At 47.7% G+C, this 27,135-nt stretch overlaps 1 protein-coding gene across 1 annotated transcript in view; it reads right to left on the bottom strand.

The window, feature by feature from the left end:
• Window positions 1–1,377: 1,377 nt before the first annotated feature.
• The window catches only part of WWOX (WW domain containing oxidoreductase), a 980,876-nt gene continuing 955,118 nt past the window's right edge, over window positions 1,378–27,135 (bottom strand). The window contains exon 9 of the mRNA XM_065898642.1: window positions 1,378–1,612. Coding sequence (XP_065754714.1) covers window positions 1,424–1,612 — 189 coding nt within the window. The 3' untranslated portion in view covers window positions 1,378–1,423. The remainder of the gene's footprint in view (window positions 1,613–27,135) is intronic.

The following is a 27,135-nucleotide window of genomic DNA, read 5'->3' as shown; positions in this document are numbered from 1 at the left end:
CCCCACCTTCCTGGTATTTCAGCAAAAGCTTTCTCTCCACCTTGCCAAAGTGGCCTTTCTTACATCCCTGCAGGAATGGCCTGGAAACCACAGAGTAAGTGATAACAGGATGAGTGGGGAAGAGCCTCCAAACCACCCCCCTATTCTCCTAAGTAGGGATGGTTTCTAATCACCAAGGACTTGGTAGTTACAGGGGGAACAAACCATCGAGGGACTGAAATGATCCACGATCCATGATAACAAAACCTCTTAAGGTGAAATTAAGTGATAGTCATTTTTCTTTTTCTCTCTCTCTTCAACAGAAAATATGATGCTGGCATGCTAATTGCGTGAGACACCTCGGCCCGCAGACAGCCACAAAGCACAAAAACAAAACAAAACTCAGAGAAGAAACGAGAATGGTGTTTTCCTGGCGTCTACAAGAAGCGCTTTATTTTTCCTCTAGATTGCTTTTCTAAAAAAACAAAACAAGACAAAAAACAAAACTGAAACAAACATTTAAAGGAACAAGACAAAAAAACTTCAGGTGATACTATTCAAGCATGTTCTTTTATTAAGCGTAGGATGAGAGGAACAAGAGGACACTGAAGCAGGGTGCTGAACACTGAGGGGCTGTGCACCTCCGCGATGGCGTTGTTTCCCAAAACTGTGAGTGAAGGATGGAGGGAACAGCTTTTTATGCCCCATCCCCTAAATATCCTGTAATGGCGCAGGACTTCCTTTCCTGCCTGTCAAGGTATCTAGGGAATGATTTACAAAATGTGTCTGTTATAATCGCTAAAGACTCTTTTGCATAGCTTTGGCCGGGGAGTTGTTGGTGGACCAGTACTTGGCGACCCAGTAATTGTGACTATCCCACCCACTTCTTCTAAGTGTCACCTCCGTCCCGGCCGGAACAAGGTTCAGAGGGTCCTCTCTCCAGTAGTTGCCAAGGCCACTCCGACTTGATCAGGCTGAAGTTATCTCCTGGATCAGTGCAGTGAAGGAAAGACACTGGCCTTTTTTCTTCCCTAAATAAGAAAAAGGCAGCTCCTGGCTACAGTGTGGCCATGGAGGCTGCGCCTGGGGCGGGGGAGTGGGGCACCAGGCTGTCCTACACCGTGAGACGAAGAACCTACCGAGCAACTAAGCTTCACTTTCAAACAAACGGGCCATCACCGGGGGAGCAGAGGGACCCAGGCCTGACCCAGCCCCAGAAAAGACGTATTGTCCCTTTACCCCCAGAATTCCCCGCTTCCCACGGGTACCTAACAAACATTTTTCGCACATTGTGACGACTCTTATATCCTTGACTCTAGCGGATCTGGGTCGGAGGGACATGGAAAGCCCTGGCATGATAAGTTGGAAGGGGTCCGGCGTTGGCAGTTACGTCCGAGCACTCACGCGTGGTGGGCACGTGCGCCGATCCTTGCCGAGCGCCCGCTTAGCCGGACGGGCTGCCAAGTCCTTCCTGGATCAGCCTCTCGCTGAGCGCCCACAGGGCCCGGGCCGTGTCTTCGCTCTGGGCTTCCGTCGAGGGCATGCAGCGGCAGCAGCTGTTGAAGTACATCCCTCCCAGACCCTCCAGTTCTGGAGCGGCAGCACAGAAGACTGTGGTGGCGGCTCCTTGTTGCTGGAAAGCAAAGAACAAAGACCACGGAACGTTATTTTTTTAAGAAAAGAGGTGATGGGAAGATTTTCTTCTAACTGGGAAAGAGCAAGAGTCTCTCCCTGCCTGGTTCAGATGCATCTGGATCTCAGCACGGCCGAGGGTACCGAACTCAAAGCACGTGACTGTTTGTTAAAGGTACGATGGGACCATCCAGGGAAAACGAGTTCATAAACTCCGCTCGTAAAGCCAGCGTGACTTTTTACACCTCATATAGGAAAAGGCTTTGAAAACAGACTACACGTCTATCAGTTAATCACATCAGGTGTCTCTTCTGAGCAACGAGAAGAAGATGGGATCCTTTTGAACACGCGAGAACAAGTTCATCCAACTCCCTCACTTCTCAACGCATGTCATTTGACACCGAGAAGTTTCTAGAAACTTCTCTCTGAACTAAAGCAACCACGCTAATCATGGCCCATCAGGTAGCAAACCAAGCGGGACTGGTGCCAGATTTTTCCTTATTCGTTGCCCATGGGGCTGCTAGAGGAAGGGGTTTGTGATGCTGTGTTAAAATGTTTGAGACACACGTATACACACATTCCCCACCATCACACATGCCTCATGCAGACACAAGACACGTTGGTGAATTTATCCTTATCCTGGAAACCTTTTTAGAAGTGTCGTATTCAGCCCCTACTTGCAATGGGACAGTGGCTTGTGGGGGGGGGGGGGACCCATGTCCTCCCAGCCCCCTTCAAAATGCAAGTTGTAATGAGTGCAATTGATCACTTCCGGTTGACCTTTTGAGTAGCAATTGGCGCTGTGGCTAGGGACGTGGGTGCCGATGGGGCACCCTATCATCCGGGCTGACAGAATACTGTCAGGGATGCTGGAGAGAGGGCAAGAAATCACTTTGCTTTGCAAAAGCCATAATTAAGAATAATCGGCTGGTGTGCGTAGGGGGACACCGTCGGCACGGCTCTCATTTGAAACCAATACGGTTTATCCGGCGTCTCGTGATCAGTTACGTGCGTCACAGCCCTTGCTGCATCAACTAATTATCAGTTGACAGAGAAGGGGGCTGGGAGGCAGGGGAGAATGGAGAAAGATAACGGGGGGTAAGGTCAACATTAGGAAAACGTTAAGGAAATGAGTTTCCATCCCCACCCAAAAGCTTACTCTTTTTCTCCCCCTACAGGGTTTAAACTGTACCCAAGCAGAGTGCTTACTGGAGAGCATCCCCTCCCCCCCCATAGGGTTTGGTTTGCATTCACCGTGGTTGTTTCGTACAACCCTCGGGAGCCGAGGTCATTCTGAGAATCAAGGTCTCAAGGTATTATGATTGTAGGGAAGTTCTATAAAGTAGACTTGGGGTTTTTTGTTGCAGGGGGGCGGGGGGACGTTTATTGCATTTGTCTGGAAACCATGTGGTCAAATACATTGAAGTGACATGCTTGTGCAGAGGAGGGTGGCGTGGCATGGGAATGGGATGCCTGAGTTCTGATAACAACGGGCTGCTTGATTGGACAAGGCCCTTTGGTCCAAAAATTGAACCCCTGGCGTGACTTCTCTTTAACGAACTAGTAATCGGTGTGTGATTTCCCCAGCCCTGTCACCCATGCCCACCCCCCCAAACAGCCAATTGTTTATTTTCTTGGGTTCACCTGTTTCTTTTCCAATCAATTTGTGTGGCTCAGGTCTAATGGACATGAGCCCATGTCATCCACATTTCCTTTCACTGAATTATTATTCCTAATAACCCTTAGCACATTTATCTAACGAAGTTCCGGTGGCTTATCTGACGCCCCTGTGTCCCATGTGGGGAAAAAAGGCAAGCAAAGCACCTCTCTAAAGACAAATGGAAGAGTAGAGATGCTCATCTCGCCAACGCAAGCAAATATCATCTTGGCTTCGATTCTTAGCAGATGTCAGGTGGAGATGGTGTTTTTGAATAATTTTCTGGATATCTGTTTTCGATTTCCATTTTACTTCGCAACTGCCCGAACCACCAAAGAGTGGTCAGGGCCCTTGGCATCAGCTCTCAAGCGGTGGGAGAAGCCAGTCAGCTGATCCCTAAATCCAGGCTCCCTCAACCCCACCCCAGAGCGGTTATAGTGTGAGCATTCATACATCACAACAAACTGGCCTCTCACAGCTCCACCAATCCTGAGAAAAGATCAAAGTTGGCCACTTGGGAAAGCAACAAACGGAATTCTTCCGAACCCAGTGTAATCTTTTGCCCCTCTGACATTCTAAAATGAAACCACGCCACATTCTCTTGCATTGTTGGAATGGTATTTTTTGCAGAGAAATTCTGCGCTTACGTTGAGTTGATGAGGGAGCCGGGGGGCATGCATTTTCCCTCCACGGAATGTGAAAGCAATTGGAATCGACCTCATTTCATGTAAACCGCCACTTGGCTACCATGCTGACAACCGTCAAGTTGAGTAAAGCCCAATCTTTTATCAAGAGCTGGCTTTGATTCCTTTGCCCCCAGGCTCAGGGCAATACACAATTTAAATCTCATCGCCAGCAGTGCTGACTCTGTAGAAGAACACATACAGCAGGGCACCTGAAAGCAAAGACCACCTTTTCCGCTCTGAAGATCAACTGTGCACATTTGGCAAAGAGAGAGACTGGACGGTGAAGTAGTGACTGACAGCATCTTTTCGTCCCAAGCCCCGCGACCCTTTCGGCTTCTCAGGGAATGCTCTTTTCAGCTACACCCATGGCAGCCTCTGAGTGACATCTTTATATGATCAGATGGGATGACGGTTTAATAACGAGTTCTAATTTGGGGCTCATCAGCTTTTCGGCCTATCACCAGAGTGAGACGGAGCCACATTAGGAAATCTCATTAGTAAATAAGCTGGTTCTGCTGATACAAGAGAAAACATTTTTAAACTGATTGATAGAAGAAAAATTTTTAAAGAGCACTTTCATCGCCATCAAATGACTTTCGTGCCACTCTGGGGGTGGCGGGGGGGCATCAGTCCGTAATCCAGAAAAAAATGAAAGAGCCCTATCAAGGAAATGATGTTACCAACTCTGATATAAAATATCTGCCTTGCTGGTTGGCACCGCTGCTTACTGATCGGTCGTGATACGATAACAGCCATATCTTGACATATATAAACACTAGCAGGAGCTGTGGGTTCCCCCCAGTGATTTTTTAAGAACAAATTCATGGGAAGCCTGTGCATGCCGTTGCTGATCTGGGGAACCGGGGTGGCGACTCTGTCCTGTAGCAGCGGCGGTGAGTTAGGGTGTGGATCGCACGGGGCTGAGGATTTCTGGGAAGCCCAGTAGAATCTTTAATCACGCCTGAATGCCTTTTCTGATTTAGTCAAACATTTGTGAGCTGCCAAAGGAGAACTACGCCATCAATCTTTATAGCGTCTGTACAATTACCCAGGATTCTTGTTTGGGATTAAGAGCATCTGGGTAATAAGGGGGGTTCATCATTCTCTTTCAGAAATCGTTTGTTGGACGAGCGGCACAGTCTTCAACTACAGAAAGGTGGGAGTTAGAAAGCAGTTACTGTTCATTTATGGGGCCCTGAGGTCTAAATCATCCATCCTTCCAAAGCCCTTGGTTGGGACGAAACGGTGACGTAGCCACGTTTCATCAACATTTACTTGATAACCACTGGCCCTCAACGCGCAGCTGTCCACACGGACTCCAAATGGATATTCACTCTTGGCAAGAGAAAGGTACAGGGGTTTCTGATCAACAATCTAGGCTTAAGGAAAAATCCACCCACATGTTACTATTTGTAATGCATTGGTAGGTACTCTAATGTAACCTACGTTTTAATAAGGACACATGTTACACAATTACGTTTAGTTTTCAGGTTTCTCTACTTTTAAAATGCATGCTGCTTTAAAAAAGAAAGGATAAATTCCCGTCTTAAAATACATTTGACTCTGAGACAGACACATAAAAAAGGAGACACACTACCATGGGATATCTGTATATTCAATGATTTTGAGAATAGCAGATGTTCTAAGATTGCTTTCCTACAGACACGTCGGCATCAGGACACGGCACAGCACATGCTGAGTGAATCATCTATGCAGAAAGTGGAGCTGAGAAAGGGGGGACGGCACAGAACCTACACTGGACTTGGAACCCCAAGGGCGGGGAAGGAGAACGGCCCTTCCGGAAGCGGGCAGTGACGACTGTGCTGAATTCCCGGGACAAAGAAGTTTGCAGGTGTCACAGGAAGAGAAGACAGGTGCCTCTTCGAACCCTCAAAGCCTTTCCCTGTTACTCGTCTGGGGTCTGTGAGGCAAAGGAAACAATTTCCAAATGCAGAACTGATGCAACGCCCCGGTGAGTACAGCAGAATCATTTACCCCGGAGCCTTGGTGGAGATGGGGCAGTGAATGCAGGTGCCATAGGTGGGACAGATGGCCGCCCTCTCAGTCTCTTCATGTCTCCCAATAACCCTCCCCAAAGAGAGTTCTCAGCTACCCTACTGGAAACGTGCGACGCGGTGTCTCAGGGTTCATCTCCTGAGACTGAGGTGCTTGGAGCAGAGCTGTTCCTCAGCAATAGGACGGTTTAAATCTGATTTGAGAGAAAAAAACAAAGCAAGCTGCTCCAAAAGGTTATGTGTTCCCTACTCACCATCTGAGAACGATCTTTTTTTTTTTTTTTTTTTTTGCGGTACGAGGGCCTCTCACTGTCGTGGCCTCTCCCGTCGCGGAGCACAGGCTCCGGACGCGCAGGCTCAGCGGCCACGGCTCACGGGCCCAGCCGCTCCGCGGCACGCGGGATCTTCCCGGACCGGGGCACGAACCCGTGTCCCCTGCATCGGCAGGCGGACTCTCAACCACTGCGCCGCCAGGGAAGCCCGATCTTTTAAGCCGACAGGTGAGCCACATATTCTGTTTGTATGTTAGCTGGCAGAGCGATGCAGCTTATGCAGGCGTGAGGCTCAAGGGCCTCCCTGCTGGTGTGACCACAACCGACCCCTGGCCCTCCTGCCTGGGTGTGGGATGAGTGCAAATCAATAACATACCAACTTCCGCCAAAATGATGTGAGACGGGAGACGACAGAGAACGTGCCTGGAAAGGACCCTTTTCCTCCACACTGTCGACCTTTTCTAGTGAGTCGCTGCATACGGGGGCTGTTCAAGTGGTAACGATGGCCAGCATCTGCTGGGAGCTAGCCATTCCTCTGGCACTGTGCAGAAAGCTTCGTAAGCACCGTATTCTAACCCGCACACAGCTCTACCAGCCAGGAGCAATCATCATCCCCATCTACAGGGAAGCCTACTTAGCACCAGAGCTCAAAAGCAGCTCGTCCAAAGCCACACAGATCATCCCACAGATTGACCCTCCGGAATCCATGCCCGATGCAGTACCAAACCTCCTTCCCAAGCTCGCGACACAAATTTGCAGGCTGCCCGTTCCCTGTGTCTCCCGTGTGGCTGAAGCTACCTTAGGAGGAGTCCTCTTTCCCTTCTCAGCCAGGCCACATCTGGCCGAAAGTTAAATGGATGGGCTGTACGTTTAATTTTTAAAAAACGGGCTGTCATGTGCTCACCTGAGAAATGCTGGGAGGAGAGTTTCCCATTGTTGATGTAGGCAGGGAACTAAATGGAAATTATATCCATTAGGATTAACAAAAACAAAAGTGAAGACCCAGCGCCACCTCGAAAGATCCAATGGCAAGTGACCCTTAACAAAACCATCATCACCTGATTCAAAATGCCACCTCCAGGTGCCAGATGTGACCAGCTGTGAACCTACTACTCTTGGACGATCGACTTGTTTTCAGAGCGTGAACGGAACCGCATCAAAACCAGCGAAACCCCGAGCAATCTCCGTCTTATAACTTCACACACGTGTACAATGACTATGGTCTTTTGGAGGATAGCATCTGACATGTTACAGCAGGTTTGCAGAGGAAAATGATCCACCTCCCTCTCCTGCCCTCCCCCAGTTAATTCCTAAGAAGTAAGTGATTCCTATCAAGGCGCCAAACAACCAAGGCGCCAAACAATAGAGGCTTAGGTACCTGCAACAACTTCTTGTAGATATCGTAATATAACTTTCTTCATAGCCCTCGGGAGTTTTGCTAACTCACAGGCTGTTCTTAGCATTTATTACAGAAGGGAAATCCACTCAGTTTCCCAAGTAGAAAAAGTGAAGAGGGTCGGGAAAGCGGGTATTCGTTTCTAACTGAGGAGGCTGGAAAAGTCTTCGAGAGTGTTCTGGAGAATCCATTTAGATTACATGCAGATCTTATCGCCTGACGTAAGACAATGTGTACCTACCACCTACCTCCTGCCTCAGGGAAAGAGTTTCTTTGCTAAAGAGAATCCCAAATATGGAAAGCCTCAGAGGTTCCTTTTCAGCCGACTGTCCCGTGGCAGGTAAAGGAGTACCATTCCCTGGGTGACCCTGGGACACAGGGCTCGATGGCACTTGCTCTGAAGGAGAGCTAAGCCATGGGCTATGCCAGCGCGTCACCATCATCAGTGCAGTGGGTCCTGGCACAGGGCACAGCCCCACAAAGTAGACGGCAGTTTGAGTGCCAGGTGTTTGAGGGGCACACGTGGGACAGCTTTCACATAGCAGATGTGCACACACATCTATCTTCGTTGGGAGAGAATCACGATGACATGGAGGCTTTCTTATTTGCAGTTGAGGCGCCCCAAATATCATGCCCCCAAATCCACATCAGGCTACAAAGACCATGCTAGTCTCCTTGACAAAAGCCATGAATCTCTAGCAAGACCATTAAGCAGTTTTAAGAGACTGACTTGAAGACCAGGGCAGAATGAGTTGGAAAGTCGGGAGGACGGTGGCTGTGATGCTCTTGAGAAATCTTTGCAGGAACAAGCCCAGGGACCAGGAGGTTCAGGATGGAAAGCTGGAAAGGACTTTTAAAGGCAGAAGAGCAGATTTGTCTTTGCTGGCCTGAGGTTTGGGGGAGGGGTGGGCAGACACTCCCTACCGTCCAAAGAGGTCCAGAGCCATGTTTGTTCCGGACAGCAAGGCTCCAGGGGATTTTTGCTTATGCTCATCGGCAGCATTTCAGGGCAGCGTGGCCCTGGGAGGTTTTCAGGACTGTGTTTTCAATTGGCTGACCTGTTCTGAACTTTTCCCTTGACATGAATGCGGCCCTTTTCACACCCCCTTCGTGATCCAGAATTCTTGCCGTAAACATGGCAGGGGTTCCGTGACAGACTGATGGCTGGTCTCAAAAGAGTGAAGGTGGAACATTTAGCATGACTGATTTCATCGTCCTGAGACCTGCTGTTATTTCTAGACGTGCTCTGGTGGAGTGGGGGTCCTCCAAAGGAGGGAAGGAGGAAAAAGGAATGATGCCTGTTCTACCCTCCTTTGGTACCAAAGAAAGATGTTCTAGAACTGATTGGGCTGGAGAGACGGTCTCACTAAAAATAAGAGAGGACGTTGTTACACCTGTAACAACATCTCTGTTAGATCCATGAAAGCATTCCCTGGGCATTCTGCGCTGATGCTGCCTGGGGTGCCCACATTGCTCTTCAAGTAGGGAGTTGCCTTGCTGGGCTGGAAAACTGCACTGGGGTATCCACTCTTCCACGGGTTACTTTGCAATGGCTCAGCAGAAGGATCTTAGAAACGTGCCACCAAAATAAGCATCATCCTTCCACCTGGGACAAATCCGATGGCCCATGCCTGAAATATTCCAACCCGGCCACCTGGACACTAGTGCCGAAGGACTATTGAGCATCCCTAAGAGCTCAAAGAAGGCATTTAGCTTGTGTTAATTTGAAACGTTTTTACTTCTTTAACCTTGGTTCTAGCTAGCTCTGTATACTGTATATAAATGTATGCCTCTGTATTTGCCATGTATACTGAAATAAACCTTTAAAGTTATCGCCAGGCAGAATGAATGGGTTCAGTTCTAATAAAATGGCGCAAAGCGTATCTTCACAGTACAAGTGAAACAGACAGCTTCCCCCCTTCCCTTCTTCTGCACAGAATCGCACCACCGAGTGGGCCTGCCACGCTGGCTCTCATAGAAAACCTTAGAGCTGACCATTTTTGTGAGCGGGCGAACCCCAAACAAACAAGCTGTTTGTTGCCATTGTTAAGGCTGACGGTTCCTTTACACCTAGGACACAGAGAGAGCCTACGACCTAGTACCGAAAAGGCATTGGTGATGGGGGGATAAAACCCACAGGGTCTTCTCTGATGAGGCCACATGGCCTCGTGGTAAGATATTCACGAACTCTTAACTCTTCCAGCAGCGAATTAAGAGAACGGAGTCTGCAACGATCAGATCTCACAGGCAGGCCGCCCTCCGCCCTCCGCGTCCAGCCACACTGTTTCAAGTCAAGCACGTCTGCGTTAGGTTTGTGCCTTTTCATAGAGGGCTCTCTGCGACGGATCATTTCTCAGGCTCAAAGACGCTGGCCTTGTTGATATTTCATTTAGAACATACTGCGGAGAGCGTCTCATTTATATTACTTCCATAATTAACGGGGAGACCTTAGGCACTACCTTTGCACAGACAGATCTCGTCACAGTGGTCGACGGGTAGAGGAGAAACAGGTATTTCATTCACCAGCAGCGTGTCGCCAGTTAGTGGGAAATGATCACGTATGCTGTGGCTTTAATTGCCAGGGGTAAATAATTCTGCCTCGGTGCAAGGGAACATTTTAAAGCACTTGGTGCAAATAGACTAGAAACAAAACACACACACACACACACACACACAAAATTACCTTAGCATAGAAGGTTACAAAGGTATGTCTTTCTTTTTTTAAAATTGCATTCTATCGTGCAAATATGCATGTGCTGAGTACTCATCACCTACTGTATTTTAGGAAATACAATTAGGCCGCCTTTCTCTTCTCCTGTGTAGACTGTAAATACCTGTAGATCTTTCTCTTGCTTCCTTCTGTAAATATATGTAAATACTAACAAGCTCTGCATGCTAATATTCTAGGCAATTTCAGGTACTTTTATAATCTGAAGGCATGTACTTGAAGTGGTTTGTTAAAAGGAAAAAAAAAAAAAAAACCCCACCTCTCTCAAACTCTTGAAAGCTGAATAGAAATTAAAGATTTCTTCCTAGACTGTTGTGGTTTCTTTTGTTTGCCTTCTCCTCTCTCAACAGGGTCCCCCACTTAGGCTCCCTCACCTACTGCCAGGAAAGAGGCACCTGGGCATCCACCGGACCCAGGAACAGTGGCTCAACTATGTGGTTTGGGTTTTTATACACTTTCCTTTGGTTTCTCTAAACGACTTCTAGAATCTTCAGGGAGGCGTCTTTGGGTTTTTCTATTGAAAGAATTGGGAGTAAAAATACTAATTCACATCTGTTGTTCCCCTACTACGTACCAAGCACAGGGCTCGAGGCTTGACGTCCCCACAACCCTAAGAAAGGACCCTGTCAGTCATTCCCATTGCAAAGATGCAGAAACAGTCACAGCAAGATGAACACATGCCTAAAGTGACAAAACCATTAAATGCCTCTCAAACGCCAATTCTTTCCTGTATGCCAAGGATGACTGACGAAATATTTTAGGCTCTGTAGGCCCTATGGTCTCTGTCACAACTACTCAGACCTGCCACTGTTGTTCTGAAAACAGCCACAGACAACACATACCCCAGTGAACATGGCTGTGTTCCAATAAAACTTTATTTACAAACACCTCTTCCCTACACCCAAAGCTCAGTCCCTCTTCAACAGACCATTGCCCTTTCCCTTTCGAATACGTTTATGTGTTTGATGGGGAACTCATTTGATCACCTGAAAAGTCTCCATTTCTTCCTTGTATGTAGCAACACTATTTGCAGAAGCCGTGAAGTATTAGGGGAGCAAAAATGAAGACACCCCCGCCCCCCCCCCGAGCTTATAAATCAAACTCTTCCTCAGACAGATCTCACTGCCAGGTTTCAATTTAGTTACCTTTCTTTTTCATAAATGGGGATGGAGGGAAAAAGTATGAAAGACTAAGGTAAAAAGAAAGAAATCAAGCGACACTCACTCTTCAACGAGGGGAAGGGGGCCATTACCTCAGGTATCTATGGAAACCAAGCTGCATGTAAACTCTTTAATGGTTGGAAAACAGCGTTGGCTTTTGAAGGTGTTTTTCCCAAGTATGATGCTTCGGTGTAAATGCGTTAATTGACAGTTTCCTTCGGGACTTTTTTATTGAAGTTTCCAAACTAAATTTCATGGCACAAGGAACTCTCTGGGGCCCTTGAAGAATGCTGCAAAGTTAGGGCTTTAGAAAACTGAGCCAGCCCTGGCATCCCGTACAAATCCAAGCCGGTTCCCCTGCAGAGCGAGTGAAGCAGCAGCCCTCACTGCCCGTAGTTCTCCCTTTTTAAAAGGCCCCCTGCAGCCACCTGGGGATGGGAGAGAGCCTCTCTAACCTCATCTGAACAAGAATCAGTATCATCCCTTGAGTGAGTCGTGAAGAGAAATGAGGATAAGCAGTGGGGAGGAGACGGAAGCTCTGGGTATTTTTGCAGATCGGGTGGCGGTGTGGGATGGTGTGTAAAAAAAAAGCCCAGGAGCCGAAGTCTGAGATACATGAATTCGAGTCCCGACTTGGCCACCTGGCAGCTCTGTGACAAGGCACTGAGCCTCGGTCTCTCCATCTATGAAATGGACATCGTAACAGCCCCTTCACCGGGCTCTTGGGAAGATGGCTGTAACGTCTGGAGATTTCCTGAGTACACCATAGATAGTACTTCCATCCTGGCTACAGGTCCGTTTGTTAACAATTTGAAGGAGGAAGCATACAGATCAAAATGGCTCATCTGTCCTTCATCCGAGGGACTTAAAAGTAGGGGGGGGTGGACATTCCTACCTTCTGAGCAAGAAATTCAAGAGGCGGTCACTTTTCTCAACAATCTTTACCCCAGCATCTCTGGGTACCAGCCTAGCCATGGATTCCACTGGTCTTTCTGCTCCCCCGACCGCAGCAGCCAGAACCAAGTTCACATCCATGAAACCGGGGCACTGACATCTCAACGACAGCCACAGTCGTATTAAGTACTGTAAAATTCCAGACCCTGCCCCCTGCCCTGGCCCTTTATACATATCTACTCTAAATCTCCCAACATCCCTGGGAAATGATTCCTAGAAAAGGGGATGGACAGAATGAGAAGGGAGCAGGTGCAGTAGTTGTTTTTTTTAAGTGCAGTATTCCTTAAAAAACTAAAAACAGAGTTGCCATATAATCCAGCAATCCCACTCCTGGGCATATATCTGGAGAAAACCATCATTCAAAAAGATACAAGCACCCCAATGTTCACTGCAGCACTATTCACAACAGCCAGGACATGGAAACAGCCTAAATGTCCATCGACAGACGAATGGATAAAGAAGATGTGGTACATGTATACAACGGAATACTACTCAGCCATGAAAAAGAATGAAATGATGCCATTTGCAGCAACATGGATGCAACTAGAGATTATCATACTAAGTGAAGTAAGACAGAGAAAGCCAAATACCACGTGCTATCATTTATATGTGGCATCTAAAAAAAATGATACAAACTTATCCACAAAACAGAAACAGACTCACAGAGTTCAGAAACAAACTTACAGTCACCAAAGGGGAAATGTGAGGGCAAGGGGTAAATTAGGAGTTCGGGATTAACAGATACATATCACTATATCTAAAATCGATAACCAACAAGGACCTTCTATATAGCACAGGGAACTCTACTCAATGTTCTGTAATAACCTATATGGGAAAAGATTCTGAAAAAATGTTTCTATGACTATGTATAACTGAATCAGTTCGCTGTACACCTGAAACTAACACAACATTGTGAATCAACTATTCTCCAATATAAAATAAAAATGCGATTTTAAAGAAGTGCAGTAAAAATGTAGAATCTAGGTGTTGGGTAGATGCGTGGTTGCCCCATTATTCTTTCAAATTTTCGATTTGAAAACTTTTGTAATAAAATGTTAGAAAAATACACGGGTCCATCCCTGTGGGGTATTAGCCCCATTTTACAGAGGAGCAGACTGAGGCACGGAAGTGGTCTGGACTGGCCTAATGTCCTCCACCTGGTAAGTGGTGACATCCTCTTTGAAATCCATGCCCAGCTGGCTCCAGTGCTGCTTCTATGATGGGCCCCTATGCATCTCTGTTGTACCTTGTAGGGTCAATTAACCCTGTCTCTCTTACACCACTGGTTGGATTTTTGCCTCAAAGCATGAAAACTGGTTTTCTCACACTCTTCCCACCAGGCAGGCAGATCTTGGGGCCTTCAACTCAGAGCCCAGAAGTCAGTTAGCTCAACAGCAAAAGCGACCCGTGTATGAATGGATGTAAATTGTATCCATTCACCTGGTGGCTATTTAATTTGGCATTTGATTCTAATGCAGCTCCTGAAGACGTAGGGTTATTCTCACTCACTGAAAACGTGCCACCAGGTTCAGAAATACTGATGCCCCCCCCCCCCCGCCCCCAGCACGCTGACAGTGCCTGTGATTTGGACGCAAAACTCAGAGAGAGGGGGACGGGCAGGCTGCGTGGGAGACATGCGCAGTGAAAATCAACCAGCTGCCTGTGCTTGGATGCGGTCACAGGCAAGAGGCGAGGGCTGCTGGCGTCTGGGCTGCAGGAGATGGTTGGATGGGAAACTCTCTGGCCTGACCTGTCTTCCAGCTCAGACTCCCCGCTTCTAGCTGTGGCAAGTTCCACATTCTGAATTGTAGCAGCTAAAAGACAACTTCTGCCCAATCCCGACGATTTCGCAAGGGAGCCCAGGCGGCCCATTCAGCAACCCCAGGCTGTTTCCTAAATCCAGGTGTAAACTATCCTATTGGTCAGAAATTCTCCTCCTAGCCGACCCACCTCTCCCGCTTTCCCTTCAACCCCCGGGAGAGACGAAACCTGAACATCATCCTCCTTTCGGCCTTCCCTCTAGAAACTCACCAGTCACCTGCCCCAGCGCCTCCCCTTTAGCCATTGCCCAACCTAGGTACAGTCACATCAGTCATCTTCCAGCCCCTTAATCATCTCCCTGCCAAACCCCTCCTGAGTTCTTCATGTCTTGGCCAGGTAAGTATGAGACGTGACAGCCGCCTTAGGGAGGGTTAGTCCGGCCCCGACCAACGACAGCAACAAAGCGGTACCGATCATGGTAACGGCTGCTGCTCACCGAGAGCCTGCTCCGTGCCAAGGGCCCATTATTACTCCTGACGCTCAGGACCACCTCACCAGGCAGCTATTACTGTCGAGGCTATAAGGGAGGTGAGGTCACTCACAGCCGCGTGCCTGGGAAGCGATGGAGTGAAGATCCAAACTGAGTCTGTCTTGGTTCAAAGCCCCTGTTCTCGTTCATGGCTAATGCCCGCTCTGACCCCATACCCCGTTCACGGCACGGCATCCTGGGATTATGTGTAAACATGCAAACGTAGCCCCATCGGGCTAGGTACATATTCCCTCCCTGGCCACGTCCCTGTCCACAGAGCCTCGGGGACCTTCTTCCTCGTCTCCGAGCTCCATGTCTTGGTCCTCCGACCCCTGGCTGCTGGTCCAGCGTCCTCAAGTCCGGGGGCGCCATTTCTGCCTGCATGTGGTTTGGGACAATACCTGGGCCCGACGCCCCTCCCCCTGCCCTGTTCCTCTTCTGCAAATTGCTTCTCACGCAAAGGAGAGTTCTTGGAAGCCGGCAGGGCTCGGGGTTTATGGTTGGGCGTTTGCGGGCTGTCTGGCTGCATCCCACCAGGGTGGGCTCACCACCAGCCAACTGCAGTTAAACTCTCCTGCCCTCGCAGTTCAGAGAAATGCGGACCTTAGGACGACGGGGAACACCGGGGGACACCTTAGTCTGCTTTTTCTCCCCCACCTCTGGCTGCCCCACCTGATGGGATTCCTCCTCTCACAATTGCCTGGCTTGTAAAAAGGAAGATGCGTAAATAAGTAGCTACTAAGCCAGGTGTCAGTCGGGATACAGCCAGTCATGTAGCTGGCCGTCAAACTGTCGAGGTGGATGAAAAACCTGTCCTCTACCATCTGTGCCCTGTGGATTCCTAATCGAATGACTTTACCAGGCAGTCTCCTGATGTATGAATCCCATACGGGGCATGGGTACCTTGTATCGCACTTTCTAGGTGCTGAGCTCCAGTTTGCTGAATTCTTGCCAGAGCCCTGGGGAGGCATCATTATCCCCATTTCACTTATAGGGAAACTGAGGCTCAAGCAAGTGAAATGACTTAGGAACAGATCATTCTTGTTCATTAAATTCTGATTGTGAGGGGCATCCCTCAAGCTCAGGGATGCATGTGCCTCAAATGCTTCCAGGGAGCGTCCACACTTTGCATCCACGCTCCCCAATTACAGGGAGGGTCCTGAAGCCCACAGAGGCAAAGGTCAAGGGGCAAAGTGGCAGAGTCAGAGGCTGAGCCCAATCACTTGGACTCCAGGCCCTACTCTGAGCACCGGCACCGGGATAAATGGGGATATGTTCACAGCCCAAGGGCCACAGGAGTATTCTTGCACATCTGTAGGTCAAGATTTTGCACAATCATAGTAGATCTTTCCACAACAAGACATAGCTAATACTTGAACGTAGTGCCAGGATCCACACCCAGATCGGCCTGACTCCAGACCTAACGATTTCCCCGGCTCACTGGGAACTGTGCTCCCTGTGAGTTCAGCATCCTTGAAAACAGCACCCCTGTTGCCTTAGATCCTTTGTACAACAAGTGGAATCCATATGTGATGACAAAGAGACCCATCTACCCTCAAGCTGTCTCTCATTTAGGGACGCAGGATCTGGGACCCTCCAGGGCTGTGGGTGGGAATAAGAGGACACAGGAAGAGGGAATGGAGACCAGGTAGGTAGGGTACCACGGAGAAGAGAATCCCACTCCTGGGCACATATCCGGACAAAACTCTAATCCAAAAAGATACATGCACCCCTATGTTCAAAGCAGCACTATTCACAATAGCCAAGACACGGAAGCCACCTAACTGTCCACTGACAGATGAATGGATAAAGAAGATGTGGTACATATATACAATGGAATACTACTCAGCCATCAAAAAAGAATGAAATTATGCCACTTGCAGCAACATAGATGCAACTAGAGATTATCATACTAAGTGAAGTCAGAGAGAAAGACAAATACCATATGATATCACTTATATGTGGAATCTAAAATATGACACAGGGACTGCCCTGGTGGCGCAGTGGTTAAGAATCCACCTGCCAATGCAGGGGACACTGGTTCGAGCCCTGGTCCAGGAAGATGCCACATACTACGGAGCAACTAAGCCCGTGCGCCACAACTACTAAGGCTGCGCTCTAGAGCCCACGAGCCACAACTACTGAGCCCGTATGCCACAGCTACTGAAGCCCACGTGCCTAGAGCCCGCGCTCCACAACAAGAGAAGCCACTGTAGTGAGAAGCCCGTGCACCACAACAAAGACCCAATACAGCCAAAGATAAATTGATTAATTAAAAGAAATAAAATAGAACATGACACAGATGAACCCACCTACGAAACAGAAACATGGACATAGAGAACGAACCGGTGGTTGCCAAGGGGGAGGGGGTTGGGGAGGGATGGAGTGGGAGGTTGGGGTGAGCAGATGTGAGCTTTTATATACAGAATGGATGAACAACAAGGTCCTACTGTACAGCACAAAGAACTATATTCAATATCCTATGATAAACCATAAGGGAAAAGAATTTAAAAAAAGAATAGATTATATGTATAACTGAGTCACTTTGCTGTACAGCAGAAATTAACACAACATTGTAAATCAACTATACTTCAATTTAAAAAAAAAAAAAAAAGAGGATATGGGAGGAGGGAATGGAGACCGGGTAGGTAGGGTACCAGGGAGAGGAGGGGACAGGGCCCCTCATGGGACTGGACATCTCAGGACCGTGAATTGTTATTTTTCAGGTGTTAATGGAAGCTGGGCTTATACAGGCTCAGAACTGACTTCTTTGGTGCAGCATCACAAGCCTGGTGGGCGGAGAAAACCCTCTGGTTATCCCGAACGTAGAGTTAGGGCATGTGTTCTTAAGCTGGGGACGGTCCCTTGGTTCGGTCTGGTCACCGACAGGAGAGGGCGCAGAGACGAGAATGGTGTGCGTTCACATCGCACTCCTCTGACCATAGCGAAGGTGCCAAACCTCCAAACTGCTTTTGGTTTTGTCACTTCCTCAAATGGACGCACAAACAGGTCCCTAACGATTACACTGCCCGAGAAGAATCTGTCCTAGAACTTAGTGATGTCACTGTTCCCTCGTTCAAAGAGAATATTTTAAACAAAGATAGCTTTACCACCCGCGTTAACCAAACCTTTTCCCTATGGGAGGAACAACATTTTCAAATAAGAAACAGAAACCAGTGATGTAAGGAAAGGAAAAAGAATGAAATTTTCTTTTCCTTCTCAACTGAAATACCTGACGCAGGTATATCTAGAATATCAGATGAACCCCACCAACTGGTTTTGCTCTAGGAGTCCGTGTACCACCACCTGGATGGTTTCCCAGGAACATGGCACTTCTCCGATCAGACGTAACTATTATCCCCTCTCAGGGCTGGCTCCTTTGTGAGGTACAAGTTCCTACCTTAGACGAGCTGACCTACCTTTCTAGCTTTCTCTTCTTCCTGCCCTCTGTCCCGCACCCCACTTACATGAACAGACTCTAAAGTGAGAGAGATGTGGCTTCCAAGTCAGCCTGTGACACTGTAGTGGATACTGTGGTGTGCTACCCAGAAGCCCATTCTGAGCCAGGAGGCACTCATTTCCCCCGCGGCTGGGCTGCTGTTTGCTAGCGGCAGGATCCCTTCTTAGGAAGTGCCTTCAGCTAGAGGGAGCTGCCTTGCCCAAGGATGCATCCAAACCAGGAGGCAGCCACATTAATGACTGCCTGGTCTCTTTGTCCCAATTCAGGACATCTCTGCAGGGTCACCCTGGCTTTAGTCTCCTCGGCACTGGTGAAGTGTCTGTTACTCCTACATCACAGCTCAATCCTCCCCCTGCCCCACCCTGCTGGCCACGCTGCTCCCCTACAGGCGTGGATCCCCAGAGCACAACCTGACGAGCCTCACGCCTATCTCGGCTGTGGAGTCAGCCTCCTGGGGCACCCAAACTACAAGAAACAACAGCTGGGTGACTTTGAGATGTAAACTTAACCACTCTGAGCCCACTTCCTCATCTGTAAACTTGAGTTGCTGGTATACAGATAGCGTAATTTCGGTAACTAAGTCAGACTGTGTATGTAGCATATTTACACGGAGCTGGCACGTAACGCTCAGCAGATAAAGGCAGGGTGGGTGGAGTGGAAGTAGTGGCAGCTGTCACGAACGCTCTCTGCCTGCGTGATCCCTGCTCATCCTTCAGTGTTGGGGCTATGTCATGGTCCAAAAAGCATAGATTTGGGGGGAGGGGCGCCTGTGTAGACGTGGTAGATTCAACTCAGGCATTTTTATCGGCCTTCCCTCCAGAAACTCGATTACCAGTATACTAAAGGGAAAAAAGTGTTTAATTCAGTGATCGAGAAACATCTACAACAACAAAAAAATTGGAAGATGGGAAGCAGATGGAGAAGCGTGAGCTCCTGACTCAGCAGAGCGGTGCGTACGGAACAGGAAGGCACCGAGCAACGCGCCCGCTCCCAGCACGGAACTCGGGAGCTAAGAGGATGGGGCAGAGGTTGGGAATGGGAGGAAGGGAACTGGGAAGGCTGGAGGCACCGTACGTGATGTCTGAGCAGAGTTCTCATACGGGGCAGGCGACAACTCCCATCTTTACCAAGTTCAGGGTCACCTCCGATGTGAGTTTCTACCAGACACCTCTACTGACCTTAACTCTCTGTCCTGAATCCTGTTACGTAGCTGGGTGTGTGCTGTCAGACTCCGACCTCATTGACGTGGGTCCCTGGCCCAAGCCAGTGCCTGGCACACAGTAGGTAGCTAACAAAGTATTTCTAAAGAGATGAATGGGTATCTGATCGAATATCCTTTGCAGGGCAGAGGAAAAGGAAATCAACAAAACTCAGTTGCTACATACACACAATGAGTGGTCAAATTATTTCCTTTCCAAATTATTGTTGGTATGGTTTCGATACCGTTGTTCTCTGCAAGTTATGACTCACGGGAAAGATACATTTATATTTTGCTTACAACTTGCCAGACACCGATCTAAGCTTGCTCTGTTTCCACACACACACACACACATTTAGTCCTTGCAAAAACCCTGTGAAAGAGGGGCTTCCCTGGTGGCGCAATGGTTAAGAATCCGCCTGCCAATGTAGGGGACACACGGGTTTGAGACCTGGTCTGGGAAGATCTCACATGCGGTGGAGCAGCTAAGCCCGTGCGCCACAACTACTGAAGCCCCTGCGCCTAGAGCCCATGCTCCGCAACAAGAGAAGCCACCGCAACGAGAAGCCCGCGCACCGCAACGAAGAGCAGCCCCCGCTCGCCGCAACCAGAGGAAGCCCGCATGCAGCAGCAAAGACCCAATGCGACCAAGATAAATAAAGAAACCCTGTGAAACAGATTTGTGACTATGCACCCCATTTACAGAAAACGGAAGCACAGAGGGATTAAGAAACCTGCTCGGGTAGACACAATTAGGAAGTGGCAGAGCCGGGGTTCAAACACATGCCCTGTTACCCCAGGGGCCATTCGAGCACAGGAGGCAAGAAGGAGCTAAAGAGGACACTTCTGCAGGTCCCGGGGAGCTTTCTCTCGCCCCTGAACATGCTTTCCAGGTGCAGATTGCTGCGAGGCTCCTGGCCCATGGGGTTAGCTGTTGCCTGCAGACATTTTTGGGGTGAAGGAGAAATAGGCTTGACAGCTGCCTCTGGACTCCTGTCTCTCTATAGCTGGAGAACTGTCCAGAGTCTGATGCCAGAAGGAGAGGAGACACAGTCTCATGGAAGCCCTTGGCATCTTGATGTCACCTTTTACCCCTGGTAAACGGGTGATGCCAAAGGACTGTACCCTCTACTAAGCAGAGGGCGTGGCTTGAGGAAATCAGCAGAGCCTGGTCCTGGGTAAGCGGACTCCTTTGGGAAAGAACTGACAGGTGCCACATCCACAGGGATTTTGTGGTAGGTTGTAGATGAGGTGCAAGAGTGAGCTCAGGTCCAGGTATTTAGAAGTTCAGCCACACAACTCCAGCTTCTCCCCAGATTCCAGCCCTTTGAAGAGGGGCTGGGCTTTGTAATCTCACAACTACGAGTTCTTACAACCCTCCCAGGCACTAACGCTTACCTCCCCTTTACAGGGCCCCCGTGGGTAGGCAATGGGTATGTGGGGGTACTAGAACTTGGCTGTGACCTTTGCTCTATCCCATTCTAGAGCCTGTGCTTTCTAGTCTGTATTTTGAGATTCCAGCAGAAAGCACCAGAAGAAGAAATGGAGAGCATTTGCCTTGACTCTGTATCAGAGAGGCTTGAGACGGCAGAAAAGTCGCAACCCTTGAGTGATTCCCAGCCACGGAGACCAACTTCTGTCCACTATTCATGAGCCAAAGTCACAGAAAAATATGAAGGTCAAGGAGTAAATGGCCTTTCCTTACTTCACCTTCTCCCCAGTCACTGAATCCTTCACCTCAGTCCTGCAGCCACATGAGGAAATTGGAGCTCAGAGAGGTTAAGCAACTTGCCCAAGGACACACAGCCAGTAAGTGGCAGATTGGAATTCAAATGTGAAAAGGGATAGATGGGTTCTTCTCACTGTTCCGTCTCTCTCATAGGGAGAATTAAGCAAATGGGGTGGACCCCACACAGGAAATCAAAAGTATACGAAACATAAGTGAGAGGAAGGCTGCCCTCATAAACAGAGAGCCACGTGGATCAGCTTTGGTGGTGCTTCTGAATCGCTGTGCTACCTCAAAAGAAATCTTGCCACCCTAAACCTTCCCTTGCTCAACAGAGACCTTACCAGATATGACCTCACGTCTCTTTCAGCTGTCAAATCATTTCTTGCACGATATAGATGAGGCCACAAATTCCAACAGATGATAAGCTCCTTGCAATTGAGATTTTATACACACACGTCTCTCCAGCATTTAGCACTGGACCTGGCATACAGAGGTACTTAGTAACTATGCAATGAATAAATGAATGAATGAATAACTGAACTAATAACTGAACAGTTGTTTGGGGGGGACTTTTTGCCCCATTGTACCCCAAAAGCAGGCGGATTGTAGAAATGACTCACCAGTGGCTACCCAGACTTGAAAAATACACATAGTCCTTATTAAAACTGGCAGGAACAATCTCGGTCCTGAGAGCAGAGCTCCCAGCCCAGCTAATATTACACGAGGTGTTAACTACATTATCTGGAAATAACCAATGACTAATTCCCCACCCCTTATCTTGAGGAGAAGAAAACTGTCTTGAGCACGAATGCCCCAGATTCCTGGTCAGTTTATGTAAGGCATTTCAAGTGATTGCAGTATTTTAAGCTATTTTTAGCTTAAATCACCTGATGTGTGGTGAGCCCAGAAAACCTGATCTTTTGCTCCCTGAAACTCCCTGTCTTCCCACTGATTTTGTTTAAAGGACTTACTGCACCCTAAGTACTTTTCCATTGAAGGCTGGGCTTAGAAGTACACATCCCCAGAACTATGTGATTTTTTAAAGAGACGATTTATTTCGTGGATTTTCCAGCATCATCTCTCTCCCTCGGCTAGAAGCTCTATTACATTCCCACATTCACCCAGGTCAAGGGTGGGTGGTATTTATTCTTTATCATGGCCTATTTGGTGGTTTTGTCGATTGAAAACTTTTCTGCCCAGTCTAAACAGGATTTGACTGAAACCGTCTGCCAGTGATGTCTCAAATGATCCTTGGTGATTGAGCAAGGAATGAACTTCCCGAAGACCTCCATCTAGCTAGGAAGTATACAAACTGGGCTTTTATCAAGCAGCTGGCGAGGAAAGGAGATCCTTTTCTTTGGGCAGTGATAGCTACTTTTAAATAAACAGAAATATGCACAGAAAAGTCAGGGCCTTCTGATTTCCACCTGCAGTCCTGACAGCCTTTTCTTCTCATCAACAGAGGTGCCGGTTTGTTTGCCACCCTCCCCCTCGCCCCGCCCCAAGGATCTTATTAGAGACACATCACCTTCGGTGTATCTACTCCTTTGTTCTAACATGGAGGCAAGTGAGAGACGGAGCCACAATTCAAAAAATTTAGGTAACACCAACTAGTTCATCTTCTTATTCAAGGGTCCTACAACTTTCTTTATCCAAGAGCAGGTAGTATTTGGGGCTTGCAACGCTGCAAGGTTACAGCTATTCAGCAGCCCTGCTCTTGCGGGGCCAGAGCAGCCAGGGACAATGTATCAACAAACAGGCATGGCCGTGAGCCAATAAAACTTTATTGACAAAAACGGACAGCTGGTAGGATTTGGCCTGAGGCCATGGTTTGCCCTCCCATTTCTTCGGACGACTTAATCATCGCAGTAATCCCAAAGAGTTTATCTTCTAAATGATTTCCCTCTCTTGACAAAATGGACTTGATGTGTGACTGAACTTTCATGCTAGTTTAATCCAGGAAATGTGTTGCTAAGCCCCTTGCCCGAGGCCTGAATATCCAGACACATCAGTAAGTCCTGTGGTCTTTGGAATTCAAATCCAGACCTCAGTCAGGAATCCCTGCCTCACGGTTCCACATTAACTCTTGTGCATTTTTCCCGTTAGAAAAAAAAAAACTTGCTATGAAATCATTTCCATGGAAAGATAATATAATGAAGCGATCAAATGCCTCCTAAGGAACACGTCTTTATCCTTTGTCACCTCACTCGGGGTCTGTGTCCCAAGGCTACAGAAAGAAAAAGACCACCTGGACACTTTTAAAGAGGTCAATTTCTGAGAAAAACCACTCAGGTCTTATCAGTTGCAAAACACCAAAGAATCATCCCCCCCACACCCCGGGCGGGGGGGCGAGCACGTAACAATTTTCTGCCCCTAAAATGTCAGCACGGCCAAGCAACTCAGAACAGCAGGATCAAAGTCCTTTTCTCACATTCTTCATCTCTCCTTTTAACATCTGCTGTAAAAGGAGAACGGCGATCCCCTTAGATTGGAACACGAATTAGTCTGACTGATTATTCCTGGAGAAACAGGCTTTCCTGAGAGATGCCTTTTCAGTATGCTCCGTTTTTCAGAAAGTTAATGATATTTTGGAAGAGTATGAACTACGCTGGCCACAGAAAGCCTGGTGCTCTGGTCCCATCTCTTGCCCTATGTTTATATAGAGAAAATTTTCCCTCCGAAAACTTTCCACTACGTGTCATGATATAGATTTGGATGCAATAAAGACTACCATTATTGAGCATTTATGAGAAATGGTATTCTCCCTCTGGTGCAGGCTGGCTCGGCTGTTCACACACAGGTGTGAGTCCTAATGCCTCCAGCTCACCTTGGCACTGGCAAAGCAAAGGAACAACAGAGGTGAAAAGTGAGAGCGCTGAGCGTGACCCGGGAAAAGCAAATACTGATCCCTGTCCGATGTCTCTAGAGAGCCGTGTGGATTTGGAGGAGAATCTGGAAATAAAGGTGGCAATTCACTTGCAGGACTGAAACATCACGCCTTTGTGCCAAGAAGCTTAGAAGACCCAACCCGGCACATTGCAGCCAGGAGTTTTACGCCCCTGCCCGGCAACAGATGGCTTCGAAGGCTGAACTGCTATATAAATTGCTATTGGACGGCAAGTTTGATTTCACAAGTGTGGAGATGAGGCAAAACAAAAGGAGAACGATTCTCTGAGGCACTTCGATTAGGAATGCGGAGTTTCTCGACAAAACGGTGCTTAGCTCGGTACCCACCCAAATAGGCTGTGAGAAAGGAAGGTGGGAAATCTTCAAAAAGAAATCCAGAGCATCTGGGAGGACTTGCACAATTACTACAGAAGAGAGTGAGCACTGACGAGGCTGTGTCTGAAACCACAAACCCGGGGCCAGCCTGAAGGCCTGTCTCCTTTGGACATTTCTCCTGGGGACCGAGGGCAAAAGTGGGTGTTTCCATTTTAACTGCAGGAGATCTCACTGCCCCCATCTCATCCCTTCTCCCCCTTTTCTGCTTGTCAAGCTCAAAACTTGGGTTTCCCCTCCTACACTGTTGGTGGGAATGTACGTTGGTGCAGCCACTGTGGAAAACAGGATGGAGGTTCCTCAGAAAACTAAAAATAAAATTACCATATGATCCAGCAATCCCACTCCTGGGTAAATATCTAGAGAAAACAATAATTTAAAAAGATACAAGCACTCTTACGTTCTTTGCAGCACTATTCACGATAGCCAAGACGTGGAAACCACCTAAATGTTCATCGACAGATGAATGGATAAAGAAGATGTGCTACATAGATACAATGGAATACTACTCAGCCATAAAAAAGAATGCAAATAATGCCATTTGCAGCAACACGGACGGACCTAGAGATTATCATACTAAGCGAAGTAAGGCAGAAAGATAAACACCACACGATATCACTTATATGTGGAATCTAAAATATGACACAAATGAACCTATCTACGAAACAGAAATAGAATCACGGACATGGAGACCAGACTGGTGGTTGCCAAGGCAGGGGGAAGGGTTAGGGGAGGGATAGAGTGGGAGGTTGGGGTGAGCAGATGTGAGCTTTCATATACAGAATGGATAAACAAGGTCCTACTGTATAGCACAGAGAACTATATTCACTATCCTATGACAAACCATAATGGAAAAGAATATAAACAAAAAAAGAATGTATATATATGTATAACTGAGTCACTTTGCCGTACAGCAGAAATTAACACAACATTGTAAATCAACTATACTTCAAAAAAATTGATTAAAACCAAACCAAAACAAAAAAACTGGGGTTTCCATCTGAGGCACACTCCAGGAAGGAGAGGAGGAAAAAAGTGACCCCACACGAGCACTGTCAACAATGAGCAGCTTCGGGGAGGAACGGGCAGAATTACACAGCAAGTAGGAAAAGGGATTTGTGTCTGAAGAGCACAGCCTGCCTCCCTATGTGTGGAAGAGATAGTGGCCAATTAGAGACAAAAAGGAACATGATCAATTATGCTTTGCTGCATCCATGGCTGATGCACAGGGGGGACTCACAGCTCAAAAGAATTCATTTGAACTTATTTTTCTTTGTTTTCAAAATTACAAGACAAAGGAGTAGATTTTGAGTACTTTGCCCACTGGAGGTACGTGATAAAAGGCTTGTTAAATCCCTGTTTGGGGGGCAGTAAAATATTATTTCTAGCAGTAATAACTATAATAAATAAGCTCATTTAGCTTTCATGAAAACTTGATGGGTTAAGAACTGTTATGAACCCATTTCACAGATGGATAAATAGAGGCACATCAAGCATTTCACCAACTTGCCGAATTCATTCAACTGGTAAGTGGTAGAGCCGGGATGTGAACCCAGGACGTCCAGCTCAGAGTCTGTGACTTTCTAACCACTACCCTAAGAATCACCACCCTCCAAGGGCTGTTTTAGCTCCTGTTCTGAACATTTAGAATGTAGACTTTTACTGCACAATGTACACTGCTCTGATTTCAGAAATTCTGTCACATGGTGATGCTGGGATACTTGTCAGAGTCCAGGTCAACTTTTGGGCTCTGGAACAAACATCTGCCACAGTGAACTCGCAGGGAAGAACCAGTATATAGAAAAACTGGCTTGGGGAACAGGAGAAAAGAAGGTAAGATAAGAAATGTGGATCAAAGCATCCCTAACTCTCAACTTCCTCCTTTCTTAAAAGGCTGAGGTGAGGATAAGAGAAAAAGCTGCTAGCAAAATGCCTAAAGTACACGAGAAGCTCCAGGAATGACAACTGTACTGTTAATATTAGTAATATTATTATTACTTGTTATATGTTGAATTGTGTCCTGCCCAAATACACGTTGAAGTCCTAACCTCCGACGCCTCAGAATGTGACCTTATTTGCAAATAGACATTAGAGATGTAATTAGTTAAGAGGAGGGCACGCTGGAGTAGGGTGGGCCCTGAATCCAATATGATTAGTGTCCTTTTTATTTTTTAACTTTTTTATTTTATTTTTCTGGCTGCGCCGCACGGCATGTGGGATCTTAGTTCCCTGCAGGGATCAAACCCGTGCCCCCTGCAGTGGACGTGTGAAGTCCTAACCATTGGACCTCCAGGGAAGTCCCTAGTGTCCTTTTCAAAGGAGGAGACACAGAGGGAAAACGCCAGGTAAGGATGGCGGGCAGAGACGAGAGAGTCACAGCTACAAGCCAAGGAACATCAAGTACTGCCAGTAAACCACCAGAGGCTGGAAGAGGCAAGGAAGATTTATCTCCAGAGTCTGCAGAGGCCCTGTGGACACCGTGATTTCAGACTTCTGGCCTCTAGAACTTCAAGACAATAAGTTTATGTTGTTTAAAGACAGCCAGTTTGCACACTTTATTTTAATACAGCAGCCTCGGGAAATAATACTTTATTATCACTATTATCATCCAGCTCAGGTCCCTTTTTATCAACCCCAAGTAAGTCAGTATAGTCCTCAGCATCTACAGGCAGACCTCGGAGATATCGTATGTTCAGTTCC

The sequence above is a fragment of the Phocoena phocoena genome, chromosome 20 (assembly GCF_963924675.1).
Source record: "Phocoena phocoena chromosome 20, mPhoPho1.1, whole genome shotgun sequence".
Classification (NCBI taxonomy): Eukaryota; Metazoa; Chordata; class Mammalia; order Artiodactyla; family Phocoenidae; genus Phocoena; species Phocoena phocoena.
This window is presented reverse-complemented; position numbering and strand designations above follow the sequence as displayed.